This window comes from Sarcophilus harrisii, chromosome 4 (assembly GCF_902635505.1).
Source record: "Sarcophilus harrisii chromosome 4, mSarHar1.11, whole genome shotgun sequence".
Taxonomy (NCBI): domain Eukaryota; kingdom Metazoa; phylum Chordata; class Mammalia; order Dasyuromorphia; family Dasyuridae; genus Sarcophilus; species Sarcophilus harrisii.
Window position 1 is genome coordinate 294,451,974 of NC_045429.1, and position 21,802 is coordinate 294,473,775.

At 34.5% G+C, this 21,802-nt stretch overlaps 1 protein-coding gene across 3 annotated transcripts in view; it reads left to right on the forward strand.

Moving 5' to 3' along the window:
* TBCD (tubulin folding cofactor D) overlaps positions 1–21,802 on the forward strand; it is a 395,290-nt gene that overhangs the window by 371,191 nt on the left and 2,297 nt on the right. For all 3 annotated transcript variants that reach the window (XM_031968421.1, XM_031968422.1, XM_031968423.1), the window contains 4 exons: positions 383–472; positions 4,342–4,429; positions 15,061–15,170; positions 18,872–18,956. In XM_031968421.1, coding sequence (XP_031824281.1) covers positions 383–472; positions 4,342–4,429; positions 15,061–15,170; positions 18,872–18,956 — 373 coding nt within the window. The remainder of the gene's footprint in view (positions 1–382; positions 473–4,341; positions 4,430–15,060; positions 15,171–18,871; positions 18,957–21,802) is intronic.

Here is a 21,802-nt window from a genome sequence, read left to right on the forward strand (position 1 = left end):
AATCCTAAAGAAATACAGTTCTGTAATTACATGACAGTTTTACAGTGACAAATATGGATTCCGAGATTCTAATGTGTTTCAATTTTATTTAGAAAGAGATAGTTTTCTGTCTTACTCCCATTTATATTTGTTGAAGTATGACATAGTGTTAAATATTGATGATGATAACAATGGCTAACATTCCTTTATTTAAAAGAGAACTATTCTGTGATCAATAGTATGGACAACTATGTGGTGCTCATAAGATGGTTTTCTTTTAGCCACTGAAGAAGACATACTATAGTAGGAGCCCTATAGGAACTTTTGTCTCACCTATTTATTGCTTTTAAACTTTGATATTAGAATTCTGTCTCTAAATATCTTTGTTTTTCCATCCCTTTAGCCATCCCTTTTCTCTGAAGCTACTTTCACTTTGTAAAGAAGAGATCAAAAAATCCAAAGACATACAAAAGCTTCGCTCAAGCATTGCTGTGTAAGTTTTTCTTTTTTTTTTTTTAAATAACTTTTTATTGCCAGAACCCATGCCAGGGTAATTTTTTACAACATTATCCCTTGCACTCACTTCTGTTCTGATTTTCCCCCTCCCCGAGATGGCAAGCAGTCCTATACATGTTAAATAGGTCGCAGAATATCCTAGATACAATATATATGTGCAGAACCCAATATTTCTCTTGTTGCAGGCAAAATTAGATTCAGAAGGTAGAAATAACCCGGGAAAAAAAAACAAAAATGTAAACAGTTTAAATTCATTTCCCAGTGTTCTTTCTTTGGGTGTAGCTGCTTCTGTCCATCATTGATCAATTGAAACTGAGTTAGATTTTCTTTTTGTTGAAAAATCCACTTCCATCAGAATACATCCTCATACAGTATTGTTGTTGAAGTATATAATGATCTCCTGGTTCTGCTCATTTCACTTAACATGCTGTGTAAGTTTTAAGGTGTCTGCTGCTTAGGAGAGCAGAGAAAAAGCAAACGTACTTAAAACATATTTCAAGGACTTTGAAGAAAATCTGGGAGATGTTGTTTGAGTGGGTGACTTGTCTGAATTATTTATAAGTCCTTATTCTCTAAACAGTTATAAAACTTTCATTTTCATAAAAAATTTAAGGACACAATGGAAATTCCTTTGATAAAATAATTATTAATCATTACCAACAAAATTTATAAAAATACTCTTGCACTTGACACTTTTAAGAGAATTTGGTTCACAATATAAGAATATGAACTCTACTTAAGAGAAAATCAAGGTTTCCCAAAAGTATAAATCATGTTTGAAAAAATGGTTGAAGTGGAGACTTGGAAGGAGAAATAAGTTGGGCACAGGAGAGAAAATTCTGTACCCATAGCTGGAGAGGCCTGAGTATCATGAGCAATTTAGTTCTGAAACAGCAAAGATTTTACAAACTCCACAGGAGTTTTTTGAGCAAATGCTTTGTTTTCATCTTGACAAATAGAAAGGGTTCAAGCTCTCGCCTTTTGTTTTGATATTGAAAAATAGTTATTGAATATATTTTAGTTCCATTCAGAGAATCTAGATATATTTTTATAAATCTATCATATATTATATATAGTAAAAGCAAAGTTAAAATGGGTATGACTAACTTTGTTGCTAAACATAAAAGCAATAATAGTTTATATTTTTGTTTTTGGTTTTTTTTTTTTACCAGCCACCCTTTGTGGCTACCCAATTCAATCTTAGCAGCAAAAATAGATAGGTAGAAAGAGAGACAGACAGACATGTTGAGGTGTGAGAAATGAAGGTTGAGAGAGATTCTGATAGCAATGGGGTCCCCTGGCAAATCTGCAGGCTTTGTGAAAGAATTTGCAAACCTGAATGAATGTGGCAAGAATGGGTTTATTACACTAAAACAACAGCTCTCTTAGCAAGCAAAATCCTGTTAAAATTATTTGCAAAGGTCTGGGCATATAGTATTTGATTTTATTGGGGTTTTTTGGGTTTGTTTTTTTTTTGCTGCCCCGAGCTAGGGACCTTTCAATAGAGGGTGGTGATTATGCCCCTGGCCAAGATCTCCAATTGAATTGAAGGAGATTACTTATCTGGGAGATTCTCCTATCAGGAGGGTGGGCCTCCTTCCAAAGGCCAGGAGGGGTTTTGATTCAGGACCTTCCCAACCCTTTCCCCCAAAGATCAGGGAGACAGTTTACGTCATTTCCCCTTCAAGCAGTCACCCCAAATTCATTTGGGGCAAAGGAACGAAGTGTTTCAAGTTGACAAGGGTTGTAGAGTTGTCCCTATATTCAAAAGGGGTTCAGACCAGGAGGGGAAGTACAATCTGAAAGTGGCAGCAACATCTAGGAGATATGGAGTGTCCCATGATCTTTAGACTGAATGAATAGTTGAAAGTTTGTAGGTTGGAGCCTGGAGGAAACAAATCTCACAAGCAGGTTAAAAGTGGTGTGGCATCTAGAGTGGAGATGGAGTCATTGGGAATGGGGCCTTTGCAAATAATGCATCAGGTCCCATCTGTGGGCTGCCTTAGGATGCTGATGGCCCACCCAGCAATCCTGAATTCCCCCACTGCCTACAGAACTCTCTAGCTGAAAGGCTAAGAAGGAGTTAACTATTGGCAGGGATTACAGAATGACGTCAAGAAAAGTAAAAGAGAAAATGCTAGGAGTAAAGTTCTCATCCTTGGAATAAGAAAGAGTTAGGAAGAAGAGTGAGAGAAAGGACATAAGGACACAGACTATTTCACCCTTTTTTCTCCAAAGTGTTCACAGAAATATTCTGAAATATCTGAAGGAGGGGTAACAGAAGCAATATTTTTAATCCTAGAAATACGAATCCAGCTAGAGAACCCCTCCAGTTTGAGTCAAACATTGGAGTAGTCATAATGACTTTCTGTGGTCCTTTCCACTTTACACTGAGAAGGTCAGCACTTTGAGGCTTTCAAGATTTTAAATATACCATGTCCCCTGGATTTACAGGGGAGGTAATCCGAGTATGAGTTTCTCTAGCTTTAGGGAGATGCTTATTTGCGTATTCAGAAAGGTCCTTCTGTACTGCACCAAGTTGTGTGGCAAATTGAATGACTAGATGTTGTTCTGGATCTACAAGAATGTCAATAGTAAGAAAGGCCTTCCATAAAGAAATTCAAAAGGGCTAAGCTTAATATTCTCCTGAGATACAATGCCAACTCTAAGAAACCCTAATGGGAGATTCTTCACCCAATCCTCTTGAGTCTCCAAGCACAGTTTAGTAAGGAGTTGCTTGAGGCTGTGTGATTCATTTTCTCCACCTTCCCAGAAACCTGAGGATGCTAGGCATAGTGCAGATGATAGGTGATTTTAAGTGCTTTGGCTACATTTTGGGTTCAATCACGTATGGGCCACCAAATGTTGAAGTGTGAGAAATGAAGGTTGAGAGATCCCCTGACAGCAATGGAATCCCCTGGCCCATTGCGCAGGATTTGCAAAAGAATTTGTAAACCTGAATGAATACAGGCTTGAAGTTTGTGGCAAGAATGGCTTTAGGACTTTTGTAAAGGTCTGGGCACACAGAGTTTGATTTATTGGGTTTATTTGGCCCCAGGCTAGGGACCATTCTCTAGATGAATTTGAGGGACTGATTTTCAACTCAATAGAGGACGTTGACTATGCCCTAGATCAAGATTTCCAATTGAATAAGATTACTTATCTGGGAGTCTTCCCTATGAACATGAGGGTAGAGCCCCTCCCACAGAGGTTTGAGAATTCTAACCCAGGCCCACCCTTCCCCTCCCCAAGATCAGGGGGACAGTTTACATCATTTGATTTCTAACCCAGGACTACCCTTCCCTTTCTCTTCCCCCGAGATCAGGAGGCCAGTTTACATCAGAGAGTGAGAGAGAGAGAAGGGTTTTCTTTTTGTTTCAGATTTGTTTTTGGTTTTTATTTGAGCAGATTTCTCAGCTGGATAAATGTAAATTCAGCTATAAGAAATGGTTTGTCAGCCAGGCATTGTATAACTGCAAATTTAATAGGCAAAAAGCACTTGTCAAAATCTTGTTCTTTTCTTTTCATATAGTTTTGAAACCTCTTTTCTTAATGAACATAATTTGATGATATTGAATGCACTGCTAATACTTGATGAGATCTTGTGTTCCTTCTATTTCTTTTCCCACAGCATTTATTTGGTGGGGGTGGGGGGAAATTACAAAGCCATGGTAAGCACTTTTTTTAATCTATTGTCCTCCACAATAAATTGCATTTTTTAGTATTCAGCCTATCACAGGTGAAAGCCTTTAATAAACTGCTTTGAAGTATTTTAGATAATAGATTTATGGTAAGGCACAAGATTAGAAGTGTGATTATACTAATAGTCTAATCTTGTGTTTTTAGGTTTTGTGGAATGATTCAGTTTCCTGGAAATGTGAGGAAGAAAGTCCTATTTCAACTATTTCTTCTTCTTTGCCACCCTTTTCCTATAGTAAGTATTATGCATATTTTCAATAAAGACACACGCTATTTGTTAAGGCATACTTTATATTTATTTAATAAGTTTCATCTCTTTTGTTTTAACATATTTTTTAAAAAAATTATAAATTAAATTTTTAAAAATTAAAACTTTTTTTTTTCCCATCAGCAAAATCTACCTTTTTTCTTTTTCATCCATTCAAACTGCCAGGTGAAAATGAAAGATCTCATTATGAATATTTATAGTCAAGAAAAACACATATCCAAATGCAAAAGAAAATATTCATGTGTGAATACTGACCTGCATGCCTGCATATTAACATACGTTAACATATTAACACATGCATATTAGCAACACGTCTCATTCTTTACATTGCTGTCAGATTAACATGTTTCCTTATTAGTCCTCTGGAATTTTAGGTGCTTTTTATGCTGATTGGCTTTCATTACATAAATTATTTTCCTAGCTCTGTTCAGGAAATCTCAGGTTTCTCTGAAATCATCCCCTTTATCATTTCTTTCTTATGTCACAATAATAGTCCCTTACATTTATAATGTAATGCTGGAAAAACTGAGCAAGACAGAGTATAGAGAACAATTTAATAATTTATTATATGGAGAGATATACCAGGACCAAATGGATCCATGGTTGGTCCCAGAGCTGAACAAGACTATCGTCAAAGAATCCAGTCCTGAGTATTGGGACAGCAAGATTTTTATAGGATAACAAGAGCAATGACATAATGGGGGAGGTACTTAGATAGGGATAACCTAATGGGGGGAGCACCTAGGATGACATAATGGAGGGAGGTACTGGAGAGGTTACTGATATTCTAATGATGTCTAAAATGGATTGACCTTTATCCTGTCAAACACTAAGAAGGAATGATTATAGCCTAAAGATATAAAACCTTTATCTTATCAACCATTTAAGAGGGAATGATTATAGCCTGGGGTTTGGGGGCAGAGCAACTGAGATAGACCTTTATCTCATCAAACATTAAGAGGGAAAGGTTATAATCTGAGGCAGAGTAACTAAATTGGACAATTAGGGAAACTAGGGCAGGACATCAAAAGGGAACTGTGGACAACATTCCATACTCTCCCTCTTCTAACTATTCAAATCTTATAAATTAGCTTCCTCTAGAAGGTCTTAGCACCATAATTTTGACCAACCCTATGTGAACTAAATAGACCAAATAAAAATCAAAATAAAGCTAGAACAATGCAAGGACTTATGGCAAGGTCAAGTCTCTCTCCCTTATAACCCCAGAATTAATCAGCAATACACAAAGTTCCTTATTACAATTATGTCAGGTCCTCTGCAGTTGGGAAGTATATGGGCTGTTCACTTTGAGTTAGGTCTGTGGTCATTTGTGCATGACTCAGCCTCTGCTTATAGAGTAGCAGGGCTCAAGACAGTTGTGCTGCCCATTCAGAGAGGCAACTCACTCCAGGGGAGAAGGGTGAGGCTTGGAGTAGCTCCACCTGTCCCTGCTCAGAGGAACAGAAAGGGCTGCATAAAGGATCAGATTTCTGAGCAGATTATGCACAGTTAGACCAAGGCAGGCAAACCCCAAACTTTTAGTGGCCTGATATCAACTACAAGGTCCTTTTAAGTACACTGAAATACTAATTAAGGATCTGGGGTAACAGGAGTGGAAAAACAAATCATAGAGACTAACAATCCCAAAACAGGTATCCAATTTCTGGTTGTTTCTAAAAAATAATCCCCAAAACTGAGTCTGTCAGGGCAATTCCAACAGAATAAGGGATTTCAAAGTTAAAAGCACAACCAGCAAATCATAGTCCAGTAAATTTAAGCAAGGAGTAAAATATGAAAAGGACTTCCAATTAAATCTGATAATAAATAAACCTTACCTAGTGTAAGATAGGGGATAGGGCAGAAGTGCTTAAGAAAATACACCAGTTTCCCCAATTTCCTATTTCTTCCCCCCCTTTTTTTTCCTCACAGAAAGGAATTATCAAATAACCATCCCACATATACGTCATATACACATGTATATAACAGACTAAAAATCCCTCAATCATAACAGCACAAGTTTAACAATTTTCATCCTTAAACACACAGTAATAGTTAAAATTCTAACAATTCAACCAGTTTCCCACTCCCCCACATCAGTCCAAATTACATCAGGAGAAGGGGTGATGGTTTTCTCAAAAGCTGCTTCCTGCTGAAGATGGGCGAAGATGCTCAGTCCAGGGAGGGGGATGGGTGTGGTGTGACATGCTGACAATCAAAGTTTGATCTAGGTCCCAGAAGCAAATCAATATATCTGTAATTTGACCAAATCTAGAAACAAAAACAAATCAAACAAAGAAAAGTTAGAACAGTCTGAGATAGGAAGACTGGTCCACAAGGACTGCTACAAGATATGGCCTCTCATCAGTTATAAACCTTAAAAAAACTTGAATATCCAGACACAATATCTAGTAACCAATAGATGGCCAGACCAAATACTTATTTGCTCAAAGTATTTAGGATATAATGATTACCGATAACCAGATTGGAAAGAGCAAGGTATGACATAATTGAATTGCATTAACAATTTATTATTGACCATTGCTCTGATTATAGAAATCAGTTACAGGAGGAAGAAAATGCAGTGACATATTAACTATAAACCCAAGAAATTTTACCTCCAATAACAAATCCTAAACAGATATTTACCATAACTTTATATTTATACAAATCAGTTTGCTGCTTTTAGCCAAGAACTAGGTAACTGCAACTTGATAAAAAAAAAAAGTCTGGAACAGTTTAGAGGGAGGGGGGAAGAGAGGATTCCATGTGGCTGCCCTCCAAAGAGACAGGGGTGGGGAGGAAGTCGAACTAAACTTCACTCCAGGCTAACTAGATGCTCCAGTAGCTCAAATAACATCGAGGGGGGGAGAAGGAGAGGTGAGTTTAAATCTTTACCTTTGAAGACAAAAGATCACCACCTTCCCCAACCTTTAAAGTAGCAGAAATCAGTGGGGAGATGGGTGGGAAAGATTCCATAAAACCTACACATCTAGCAGAGCTGGATTTAAAACATAATTTACAATGTTATAATATAGGGAACAAACTCTAAACCAAAATACAGCTTTAAATTCCCAATAATATAAAACTGCTTTTCCTATCATATTTCAAATAATGAAACAGCATAATTTTTCTTTTTCTTCCTCTGGCCCTATATGGCCATTATTCCCAGTGGACTTCTCCTAAGCTCCAACTTGGCCAGAGTTGAAGCTTTCAGAAAAGTCAGATCCTTTTTCTATATATTTTACCTAATTAGAGGCACATGACCCCTTTCAGGCAAGTTAAGAGAACTTTAACAAGCTATTGTTCTTTTAAGATGTTGTACTTAAAGACATCTAAATCTAACCTGCATAGGCAACAGTAAAATTTATTTCCCAAATTTAAAATCATCTTAAAATTCCTAATCAAATGTTTTCACCAGCTGGAGTTCAGTATTGAAATAACCCAATTCCCAAATTTGATCATTATTCTTAAATTTAACAGAGCTCTTAAAATTAACAAAATAAGACAAACAAATCACACAGAACATAAGAGCACACCTAGACTGTCCAGCAGTCAAAGTCAGCTCCAGTCTGCCCTCCCCTCCCATAGTCCAAACATAGCCTGCCTTTTTTTTTTTATTTTTTTGCCAGATGGCGTCTTAAAAAAAAAACAACAAACATTTATTCTCTGGAATGCTTAGAGTTGTGCCAACTGGCACACAGAACCAGATGTGTCTTAGGAGACACTCAGGTAGTGTCTACTGCGTCCATTTTGACACTAATCAGAACCAAAGCCAAAACACAGACAGACAGACAGACAGATAAAAACAGATCTAGGAGACACAGAACCAGAGGGTATTATTCAGTGTCCTGAATAATAACCTTCTCAGAATTCAATGCCCGTCATTCTATCAGCATTCTATTATTCTGAGAATCTAGGTGCTAAGATTGTGTCTTACTCTCCCCTGGCCGAATCGAAAGTATCTACTATCGGGTGTGGTCCCAGCTGGTGAACTGATCCCCAACTGCTTCCAGGCCCAAAGTAGAGATTTGAAATGTCTCTAACTCCTAGTCCCCTTCTTAGTTTCTGTTATCTCGCTGGGGCCTCCAAAACGTAATGCCAGAGAAACTGAGCAAGACAGAGATTAGAGAACAATTTAGTAATTTATTAAATGGAGAGAAATACTGGGACCAAATGGATCCATGATTGGTCCCAGGGCTGAACGAGACTATCAAAGAATCCAGTCCTAAGTATTGGGACAGCAAGATTTTTATAGGATAACAAGAACAATGACATAATGGGGGAGGTACCTGGATGGGGATAACCTAATGAGGGGAGGGACCTAGGATGACACAATGGAGGGAGGTACTGGAGAGGTTATTGATATTCTAATGATGTCTAAAATGGATTGATGTTTATCCTGTCAAACATTAAGAAGGAATGATTATAGCCTAAAAATATAAAACCTTTATTTCATCAACCATTTAAGAAGGAATGATTATAGCCTGGGGTTTTGGGGCAGAGCAACTGAGGTAGACCTTTATCTCATCAAACATTAAGAGGGAAAGGTTATAATCTAAGGCAGAGTAACTAAATAGGACAATTAGGGAAACTAGGTCAGGACATCAAAAGGGAACTGTGGCACAACATAATTTGTTTAACCATTCCACAACTGATAGGCACCTCTTCAGATTCCTGTTGTTTGGCACATCAAAAATAGCTATTAAATATTTTTGTACTTCTTCAGTTAGAATTTTCTTTGCTTAGAAATGTTCCCTCCTTTAATATGCCCTCAATTTAATTCCATTTTCTTCTTTCTCCTCTTTTTTTCCTGTGTCTCTTAAGTGAAATGTATTTCTTTGTCCTACTAAGTAGAGTGCTTGTGTATGTGTGTGTATGTGTGTGTGTGTATGTATATATAAAATGCCCATTCTCTCTCCTCAATCTGTTGCCATAGCCATTCAGTTTTTACCTTTGCTGCACTCTCAAATGTACCCCGTTCTGTTCTCTGACACTATGACTACTCTGCTATAGTCCCTGGACTATTACAACAGCCTCAAGTTTCTTCCCACTAGAATAGTTACATTCAGCCACTGAAATGATTTTTCTAAGACACAAGTCAAATTGTGTCATCCTTCCACCCAAACTTCAGTGGCTCCTGCTTGATCCTAGGATTAAATACAAAACTATTTGGCATTCAGAAGCCTTCATAACTTAACTCCTTCTTACCTTTCTAGTCTCCTCGATAAGTACTTTTCAGTTTAGTGTCCCAGGGCTTCTAGCTCTTGAGCATTTTCACTGGTTGTTCCCCTTGTGTGCAGTGTTCTCTTCCTCTTGTCTTCTTTGGTTTCCTTTAAACTCCAATTAAAATTCCATCTTCCATAGGAAATCTTTCCTAGATCACTTTCCCTCCATTAATTATATCCTGTTTATCTTGCTTGTTTGCATTTATTTGTTGTTTTCCCCCATTAAATTGTGAAATCCCTGAAGGCTGGGATTATCTTTTTCTCCTTTTTGCATATCCAGCTCTTAGCACAGTTCCTGGCATGTAAATCTTTACTGATTAATTATTGCATAGTCCATGAAAATGCATATTTTAATCTAGGTAATATATACTTTTCATTTCCTTGGTTCTTCTGAATCAGGCCATATTCTTCTGTGATTACAGGTCTCTTCAAAGAGTGCTGTATAATGTTCTGGAGTTTAATAAGTTTAATCAGCATAATTGGGACCAGCTTTTAAACTTGACTTGCAATCAGAGTCTATAATAGCACAGCATTAAACATAATTCTAACAGCTTTTACCTCTGTTTTTAAAGAGTTAAATTAGGAATCTCATTTTTTTCTAGGTACTTATTGTGTGACAATGAACAAATCACTCAATCTTTTCAGTTCTTAGTTTTTTCTTCTGTAAAATGAGGGAGAGAAGAATTTGGACTAGGTTATCGATGGTCATTTTCAGCTCAAGTCCTATATTCTTGCTCTGGTAAATATTGATTTATGTCAGACAGAACGTGGTAGTTTTGAAATTCACAAGAAAAGTAAAAACAGATTATGAAACTAAGAAAAAAAATGATGAGTTTTTTTCTTTATATTCTTGCTGTGAAACCAAGCTCTGTGTTCTTTCTTTAATTTTCAAATTGTCAATTTTCATGGTAATGATGTAATAGAAAGCTATAGCCTTTAAAAAGAAGCACTGTTGAGTTGAGGATATTAAATCTTAAAGCAAAGAATGTGTAAGGAAACTTACTTTTCCATTTGAGTTATTTGCTGCCACATAATAAAAAATGTTTTCTAGTATTAGCTGATGAAAATTACATCCCCAAGTCATAGTAGCACTTTTGAACCATATTCTTGAGCTTCAAGAAACTTTAGACATTATCAAGTCTTATCTCCAACTTTTTACAAATGAGAAAACTGGAAAACAGAGAGAAAGAATGATTTATCTGAGGTCTAAAAGAAAAGAATCTTGGGAGTGGTACAACCCTTCTTTGCAGAATAGAAAGCCATAGTGGTGGAAATAAGTATACAGTTCAGACCTTCTGATTTAGTCTATTGTTATTAGAAGAACAGTAATTAGTTCTGACACAGTCACCCCAAAATGTCACAGTCCCTATAACATGATTCCACACGAAGCTAGGAAATTAAGTGCAATATTTAAAGAACTTGTCTATTTTTAAACTGGCTGACTTCTCTAACACTAATAATATAAAACTTTCCAAGAATGATTAAGTATGATTTTTTAATATAATATTGAGTTTGTATATATATGTATATATATATATATATATATATATATATATATACATACATACATACATACATATACAGTCACTCCAGGAGGAAGGGCCTTCTGCATTTGTTGTTAGTTCTTTTAAGAAACATGATCCTATTTACCCAAATTAAGCCCTAGACTATCATCCCTAGACAGTGACCATATTAAGTTTGTTGGTTCAGTATTGGAATTCCTTCAGCTTTTCTGTAAGGATCTACACCCTACCGATCTCTCTTGGCTGTAGGACTTGTTCTGGACAAAGACCTCTTTTTATAAACTACTGTAGTCTTGAAACCTTCCAATTTACACAGTACAAATTGGTCATAATTAATGTAAATTTCACATGGAAAGCTTGCCTGGATCTTTTGAGACTATAATTCCTTCTTATCTTACTCATATAAACATTAAAAGTGAAATCTTGTTCAAAAAAGAAAATTCCTTAATTCATTTTGTTTTGTTTACAAAGCTTAATTCTTTGAGAAAATCAATAGGATTGTTTTTATAATTTTCTAATTATTTTTATTTAATTTTTTCCCCCAATTAGAAATAAAATTTTTTAACATTACTCTTTTTAAAGTTTTGAGTTTTAAATCCACTCCCTCTTTCCCTATTCCTTATCTATATCCAGTTATAAATGTACAATCATGTAGAACATTTCCATATTAGTCATGTTGTGACAATAACACAAAAGCAAAGCAGAAAAATAAAGACAGTATCAAAAAAGAAAAGCATGCTTTGATATGCCTTCAGACTACCAATTCTTTCTCTGGAGATGGATAGCATTCTTCATCATAAATCCTTCAGAATTATCTTAGATCATTATATTGCTGAGAATAGCTATTTCATTTGGAGTTGATTATCATACAATAATGCTTTTATTATGTAAAGTGTTCTAGTTCTGCTCACTTTACTTTGGATCAGTTCACTTTTACTGAAAGTATTCTGCTCATCATTATTTATAACATGATAGTATTCCATAAAATCATGTATCACAAATTGTTCATTCTCCAGTTGATGGGCATCCTTTCAAATTCGTCTCTTTGCCACTACAAAAAGAACTGCTTTAAATACTTTTGTAAATATTGGTCCTTTTCCTTTTCCTTTGACCCTTTGGCATAGAGACCTAGTAATGCTATTACTGGATCAAAGGGTATACACAGTTTTCTGGCCCTTTGGGCATAGTTAACAACTCTACCAATAGTAGATCAGTGTCCCAGTTTTCCCACACACCTCCAAAATTTATTTTCCCTTTCTGTCACTTTACCCAATCTGATGTGAGAAAATACCTCAGAGTTGTTCTAGTTTGCATCTCTCTAATCAATACAATTGAGCATTTATTCATGTGACAGATAGCTTTGACTTCTTCTAAAAAGTACCTATTCATTTCCTTTAACCATTTATTAACTGGGAAATTACTTCTATTCTTCTAAATTTGATTCAGTTCTCTATCCATTTTAGAAGTGAGACTTTAATCAGAGACATTTCTTTTAAAAATCTTTCCCAGTTTTCCACTTTCCTTCTAATCTTGGCAGCTTAAATTTTGTTTGTGTAAAAGCTTTCCAATATAATAAAATTGAAATTATCCATTTTGCATACTATAATGCTCTCTTATCTCTTGTTTGATCCTAATATTTTCCTTTGTCCATAGATATGATAGGTAAACTATTCCATGTGATCTTAATTTGCCTATATTTTTACCCGTTATGTCTAAATTGTGTACCCATTTTGATCTTATCTTGGTATATGATGTGAGATGTTGATTTGTACATAGTTTCTGCCAAACTGCTTTCCTTTTTTCCCCAGAAATTTTTGTCAAGTCGTGATTTCAAGTCCCAAAAGTTTGGACTTTTGAATTACTATGGTCACTTACCATGTATTATGTACCTAATCTATTCTGATCTACCATTCTGTTTCATAGCTATTACCATATTCTTTTGGTGCTTGCTGCTCTGTAATACAGATCTGGTAAAACTAAGCCACCTTAGCCACTTTCCTTCATATTTTTTCATTAATTCTCTTAATATTCTTGACCATTTTTTCTTCCAAAGTTGTTATTTTTTTTCTAGCTCATTAACATAATTTATGGTCTGGCACTAAAGGAGTCAGTTAATTCAGGTTGAATTGTCCTTTTTATTATATTAGCTTGGCCTGTCTATGAGAATATTTTCCAGTTATTTAGATCTGAATTTATGTGAAAAGTGTTTTGTAATTGTGTTCATATAGTTCCAGACTTTATCTTGGCACATAATGCCAAAGTATTTTATATTGTCTACAATTGCTTTTTTTTTTACCCAGAGATTTTTTTTATCAATATATTTAGTTTTTCTCCAGTTACATGTGAAAATAATTTTTAAACTTTTTTTCTAAGCTTTGTGTTCCAAATTTTATTCCTCTCTCCTTTCTCTTCTTGACATGGTAAACAAATACCAAATTTTTATTCCAAAAATTTGTATCTTTGGAGTTATCATATTAGATTACTATGACCATTTACTATAATGTAATGTGTGCCTAACCTATCATACTCTATCTCTTAGCCAGCACCAACCAGACTATTTTGCTAATTACCATTTTATAATGTAGTTTGAGATCTGGTATTGTTAGATCACCTTCCTTCACATTTTTCATGTACACATGGAGAAGAGCTATGCCATGCCAGGCACTTTGCCCCTGAATCAGCCCTCCTACTACATGTATATAAATTTGTACCCTCAAGATAAATATGGAATAATTGGAGGGTAGCTTTAGAGGAGAAAACACTATTAGCATCTGTGTGGAGCATAAAACATTTACAAGATATAGTGCTGTGTAAACTAAAATTAAAAAAACAAACAAACCAGGAATAAAGTTGAAGTTAGTAGGGAGAATATTCCAGCCAGTACAAATGCACAGAAACAAGCTATGGAATATCTTATATGAGAAAAAACAGATTGGGTGGTATGACTGAATTGTACATGGAAGAGAATAATGTCCATTTGATAAATTTGACTCCTTGATAGCCTTTCTTTCCACTAAATCTTGCTCTGTGTATGCTCTATATATGAACTTTTCACAGCATAAGATCCAGGATGTCATTTGCTGACACTATGATCAATCTTTGCATATTTGATCTCTAAGTTACTATTTATTATGCTGGAAAAAACACCCCAAAAAACTCTTTGAGGGGTTTTTTTGCTCATGATTATTGAGAAAAAGCATCAGATATATAGTGGTGATGCCTCCCAACTTAGCAATATTCTGGATTTCCCACTTCAAAGTATTAGCTTGTATGGGTAAATTGGATAAACATTCTCAGCCTTTCTACCAACACTCAGTCTGAGATACTTATAACAATGTAGTATATATTTCTCCATGTCTGTTGGCTAATGGCAATTAGAGGATTAAGATTTGTGGAAAATTAATGAGATGACACAATCTCTTCCATCCCCAAACATCCCTTTACTAATTATATCACTGATCTATCTGTCTCTATGCTCATAGACCTAGGTGCACTGTCAGGTAGATTCTGCAAGGCCCAAAATGTTGTAGATAGTTGTGGGGAAATGCTATTAGCTCAGGTCTGGATGCATCTTTGGGCTTGTTAGCCCCATGTTGGAGACAAGTTGGAGACAGAAAAGGCTACCATAAGGTCAACCTTAAGTACAAATGTTCACTTGTGATTGTATACATGGCTATTCTATTAGGTAGTAACTGATCATCATTGGGGTATATTTTGTCTACATTATTTATGACTACCTCTGACTATGAACACAGAAATAGAAACAGATCTCTTCAAATATGCTATAGTGGTGAATTAGCTTAGTGCCTTTGTCTACTACTAATGCATTCAACTTGATTTTCTTCCATAGATAAGGAAAACAACTGCCAGTCAGGTGTATGAAATGGTATTAACTTATAATGACATTGTTGATCCAGCTATTTTTGATGAAGTTATGACTATACTCAGTGACACTGCCTGGTAAGTTAATCCACTATTAGAAATAAGGTTACCAGGAAATCATTTATGGTTTCCAAACAAGGTGGGGAACTGCTTCTTATTTGTTATCTAAAGTAGAAAAATAGCATACAGGGAAAAGGAAGGGGAACAAATCTTTATTAAGTGCCTTATTATATACTATACACTTTACAAATATTTTCTCATTTGATCCACATAACAAAACTGAGAAGAAAGTATTATCTCCATTCAGAGGTTAAGTAGTTTGCCCAGAGTTAGACAGCTAGTAAACTTCTGAGGCCAAATCTGAATTCTGGTCTTCTTGACTCCAGTCCTAATGCTGTATTTACGGTATCACCTAATTACATGATTCATCATACTGAGAATCTATAGTCTCAAGCCAAAATATTTTTAGGATATTGGCTCTTTCTAAAGCCGCTCAAGAACTGAAATGGCCACATAGTTCCAATAAAATCTTCCTCTTTTGTCCATGATGCCTCTAATACAGCTTGGGTTTTGCTTCTTCAGAAATCTCCATGAGATACAACATGGAACTCTGAGGGCTGAGAATTGGGCCTAAAAGGTTGAAACATAAAAGAAGAGCTATGGAATTCTTTTCTTATAACCATGAGTTTTGAGAAACTGGTAAAATTCTTTACAAACTAATACCTAGAAGAAAATAATTTAGTACTTTGTGACCCATTCCTTATGGATTATTTCCCATCTTTATATATATATATATATATATATATATATATATTTTTTTTTTTTTAATAGATAGAACTACTTTCTGTTTTCATTGTGATTCACTTTTTGGTAAATGAAAATTGAAAGCTCTTGTTCTGTAGCAGAATCACAATAACTTTGAATTAGCTGTTAAGGAATAATTATAGAGTTTAAAGTGGCTTTTACCTCTTCGATACCAAACACAGTTTGGAACTGAAGACAACATTTCAGGTACAACTGGATGGCCCTTACAAAGCAATAGAGATGGAATGTAGAACAATGTAGAACAGCAAATGGGTCAATATGGCTATACCCATAGAATATGTGGAAGGGAATAAAATATAAGAAGCTTGGAAAGGTAGTAAAGAATGAATATGTAAGAGTTTTAAAAGAAGTTTATATTTGTAATAAGGAACTATTAGAGTTTACTGAGTAGGAGAGTGATATGATCAGATTTAAGGCTTCATGAAAATCACTTGTAGCTGCAATGAAGAGGAGAGGTATGAATCAGGGAGTCCAATAAGAAGGCTGTTGTAGCTGTCCCAATAGAAGTGAAGGCCAGAAGTAAGACAGTGGTGGGGTGTGTAGTAGTGGGGTGTGTACCATCCTCAGATGGTATATGAAGGCAGAATAACATTTAGTAAATAATTAAGACATATGGGTGAGTGAAATTAAGCAGCTCAAGTTTTGAGGTAGGTAATCAATGAGATTTTGAATGTGGGTATAGCTGGGATAATGTTGGTGTCTTTTTTCATAATTAGAAAGTTAAGAAAAGGGGGTTGCTTTTGAAGAAGAAATAATGAATTCTGTTTTGGACCTCTGTCTTTTGGACAAATGCCTTTGGAGCATCAAGATTGAAATATCCAATGGACAGATGATAATTTGGAACTGGAACTAAAGAAGAGAATAATTCCATAAGAAATCCACAATAGAACCAATCTCAGAAGAAAAAAAAAATATTGTTCATACAACATTTAAAGTGGGGAAAAAATGGACCTTTAATAAAATGTAGGATTTTCAGTTTTTCTTGGTGATAAGACTAGACTGATTTGACACTTTGAACTGAAAAAGAAGAGAGAAAAGAAAATAGAAATGTGCATACATTTGATCAGTTAGAATGCATTACAGGAGGATTTTTTACTCGGTAACAGGAAGAAATCAGTTGTTTTCCCAGAATCTTAGTATCTTCAAAGATCATAAATAAAGACAAATATGACAGAAAGCCTGGGGCTGGTTTGGTTTGGTTTTAATTGTATCAGAAAATAAAAATGGGAGGAACAAGTGAGTATTGGGAAAGGAAGAAGAGGAATGAGAGAGAAATAATTATTACGTAATAGAATTGCATTAGATGAATATTATTTAATCTTGGAACAAGAGAGGATGGGTATGCTATAAATCTCACTTTCACTTAAAGTGAAGAAAGAAAAACTGAATACACACACACACACCTCAAATCCACCATCATACTAAAAGATAGCAAGTAATCATAGTTTGGAAGAATAGAAAACTTCAAAAAATTTAGCTAGGCAGTGAAAATATCTGAGAAGGGAAAGGAAGGGAAGGGAGAATGGATAAATTCATCAGTTCCCATTAGTTTCCTAGAAAATATGTTCTTATAGCTAGTCATGCAAGTTCTGAGCAAGAAGATTGCTCTCTCCCTAAGTGTATCAATGAACAATGCCTTTCTTCACAACTACATTCAATCCAGAATATCATTGTCCTTTTCTTGAGATTGGCTGCCATTCTTTTAGTGCTTGCCTATACACTACTCCCCTCTCCATACAGTGGTCTTGTGTTCCCAGTTCAGTGGTATTCACCACCTTCTCAGAATGTTAGCCTCCTTTTTAAGCTGGAAAATCTAGACTTCCTAGGAGATTATATGGTTAATACAACACTTTAAATAACACATTTCTCCTTTCTGGATTTTAGTTGTCTGCTCTACAAATTGAAGGTGGCCCCTTTTAGAATCTGTAATTATAGATGGAGACTATGGCCTCCTTTTATACAAGTCTTTAAAAAAAATCAAATCCTGGGGGCAGCTAGATGGTGCAGTGGATAGAGTACCAACCCTGAAGTCAGGAGGACCTGAGTTCAAATGTGGCTTCAGACACTTAACTATCTGTGTGACCCTAGGCAAGTCACTTTGCTTCATTTGCTTCACCCAAAAAAAAAAAAAAAAAAAAAAAGAAAGAAAAGAAATTAAGTCCTGAAGGAATTCTCATAGATTCCAAATAAAAATTTTATACTGAAATAAAACATGCACATAAGAAACAGTTGGAAAATCAAAGAGATCCTGTTGATAGGATATTATGGAACTGTCTAAGTGGGAAAAGGGATCTTAAAGATTATCTTACTAAATTGCACATGATTCTATGCTAGTCCTATGAATAAAGTATGGTATAGAGGCCTAACCTTGCTTTTAGGGAGCTTATAATTTAAATTACATATTTTATCCATTTGTTGTAATAATAAAAATAGCTAGAATTTATCTACTTAAAAATTTATAAAGCATTTTTCCAAAACCCCCTTTATCTTCACAAGAAGAAGGTTTTATTATCTCCACTCTGTACATGAGGAAACCATGGCAGACAAAGGTTAAGTTACTTGCCTAAGACCACACATCTGGTGAACTTCTGAAGTTGAATTTAAACTCAGAACTTCCTAACTCCAGGATGTATAAAACAGTCACAATCATGCATGATTAAGCTGTAAAGAACTTGTATTTTCTTCTACCACAAAACAGGATTTTCTAACTTTTTTTTTCCTTTTCTCCTTCCATTACCATACATCTTAAATAATTTTCTTATTTGCCTCCTGTAATTTTAAAAAGAAAAATAACCTTTTCACATTTATTAGTAAAAGGGGATAGAGGCAGCCAGAAAATCATAGACTGAGTTACATGTTTATATCTCTAAGTAGTCAGTAGTTTTGTTTCAGATATCTCATTTGGTTTCCTTCCTCTCAGTGTCTGATAGATTCTTTGTCACTTCGCCTTTCAGGGACACTGAATTACACTTTGTGAGAGGACAGCGGAACTACCTGTGTGATCTTCTGCAAGTACCCAAACCACAGCTAGTCTCCAAGGTAACTCCAAGGCTTGTGCCACATTGTTTGACTTCGTTAAAAAAAAACCAAACAAATTTAATATAAAACCATGCATAATTTTCTTTAAAATATTCTGCTTATACATGGCCATGAAGTATGTTTTTTTGGGATAGCTCTGTAATGGTAGGGATATCATAAGGCATATTATTAGTAATACACTATATTGCCAAAAATCAAATAATATAAGTGATGTCACAGTAAAGTGATGAGAATATTACAGATTCCTGGTTTAATATTCAGCTGACCTAGAAAAACAAGTATGAAATAATGTAATGTAGATATCTACTCCTATTACAAAAAGTATAGGTCATATGATTTTGGGAAAGAAGGGGGAATGGTCATGGTTTCCAGAAAATTTGATGTTTCTCAAATTTTCCTTCCTTGTTTTCCATGACAGCTATCAATATTTGATAGTAAATGTTTTATATTTTCCACCTGAATCTGAATTTTGTTTTTCTTTTGATAGGTCTTTTTTGACTTAGTCAATTTTTTTTTCCCCTGAAGACTGAATTTTTTCAGTTTAAGAGGTTTTCTCTTAATTTGAATATTTTATATTTTACATTTAATCACCTTTTTTAAATCTTGTTTTGTAGTATATATATTTTTGTATGGTAGATTCTAAAATTTCTTTTTAATTTTCTTTTTTTTTGTTACCTTTTTGACAATTTGATTTCTATATTTTTGCTTAGTTTAACAGTTTCACTAGTCTTTTTAAAGAAATAGCTTTTATTTTTATTATTCTAATTTTCAACATTTTCCATTTTATACTTTTTTGTTTATTGTGTGGTTTTTAAAAATTGGATTTTCAGTTCAATAATTCTCTATTTTTGTCATGTTTTCAGAGTTAAACTTTTATTTCTGTGATTTGTTCTATTTTTCAAAATGTCATTAATTGGCTTTTAGTCTTTGTATTAATTACTATATTGAATTATTTGTAAAAAAATTTAATATTTCTGCTTTTTTTGCATTTCTTTGGTCATTTGTTTTGTGACGATATATTCCTTTGTTAAGATATATATATGTATATATATATATATAATGTTTCTTAATATATCCATGTAGAAAAACACCTTAACTCTTTCAAATCTAACTTTTTCAATAGATCATACACTTCTGTATTTCCCTCTTGTTTTTCCTTACATTTGTCCAGCATGAGTAAGGAATATTAGTCTTCTACAATTACTTAATTACATAATTATTAATTCAACTAATTTTTCTTTTATGGATTTAGCTGTTATACTATTTAATTCATACTTAGTATTGACATAGTTTTATGGGTTAATATGGGTTAATAATTTAAATACTATACTTATCTCTCTTGACATTGTGGATTTTTATTTTCTGTCTAAACTTCTGCTTACTTTTCTGCAATCAATAAATACACAATTAGTTTCTCATTTTTATTCTCTATGTCTTTAGTTTTTTAAAATGTGCTTCTTGTATGCAACAAATTGTTAGGTTTTTTTTTTTCATTTCCATTCTACTATTCACTTTCATTTTGTTAACTTTTTGGTTTGGCTTTTAGTCCATTCATATTTTGTGATTGTGATTTTAAAGCTACTGTTTTCTTCAGATATTTATTTTGCATTGATTTTATCCACTTCGCTTTTTAAGTCAGCTCTTTGTTCCAACAATTAATTTTGCCTACTACTTTGATGTTAGTCTGTTCCCACAATCTTTCCACACTTTCCCATTCTCATTTATTTGTCTTATCCTAAGTTCCTTGAATTGTTCATTTTTTCTTTTTCGTCTCCTTTGCTCTGAGTGTATGGATCAAAATATTCCCTCCCTTCTTCTAAAACTTTTTATTTTAAGTAAGATCATTTTGCAGTGCCCCTTTCCACTCATTTTTTTTTTTTTTAATCTTCATTATGTTTCTCCAATTCTGAATTTCCCTGAATTCTCTTTCCCAGATCATGGACTTACTTGTTCCTTCTTTATTATGTTATTCATGAAAGTAGAACTTCTGGAAAACCAATTCTGTAGGATTAAATCAGTGGAATTGATAAGACAGTGGTTATCTAGTTTAGCATGTGAATTCTCTAGTTTAGTATGATTGATTTACTCTTATAACAAATAAAGGTACCCTAGTAATTGGTTTATGCTTAGTATAGTGTAATGATGTAATTGTAAAAGAGTATATAAACTGGGGACAAATTCAGCCAGAGACAGAGAAGACTTGACCAGCCTCCTGATGGCTCTCCTGCCTCTTGCACTTCCTCCATTGAAACCAAGACCTAATTCCAGAGGCCTCCAGAAAGTTAGCCCGGTCCCAGGTGAAGGAGACAAACTCTGAAGGAGATAATAGTAGAATGGAAAAGAAAAAAAATCTAACAATTTGTTGCATACAAAAAGCACATTTTAAAAAACTAAAGACATAAAGAATAAAAATCCTCGTCTATTCTCGTGGTGATTATTCTGCTGAAAAACAAGGCTGGTCCCGAGACCTCCAGAAAGCTAACCAGAACATTACACTTCACATTATCCAATTTCTACATTACTACAATTGTAGATCTAGCCCTGTCCTTTTTTTTTTTTTTCTATTGGGCCATTCTTTTATGATAGAAGTATCAGTTCAAGGAAGAGGTGTATGATAAGAATTGCTGTGTCTCAGGAACTCATCTTACTCCCTATACTTACCATGATCAGCTTCTCTTAATTCTAGTAATTTTCCTCTCTTATTTCTTATTTATTCTGTATATACCTTGTTTGCACGGATTAGATTGTGAGCCCCTTGATGTCAAGAGCTATCTTTTGCATCTTTTTGTATTCCCAGTGCTTAACACAAATTCAGGCCCTTAATTTATTTCCTGAATGAATAATCA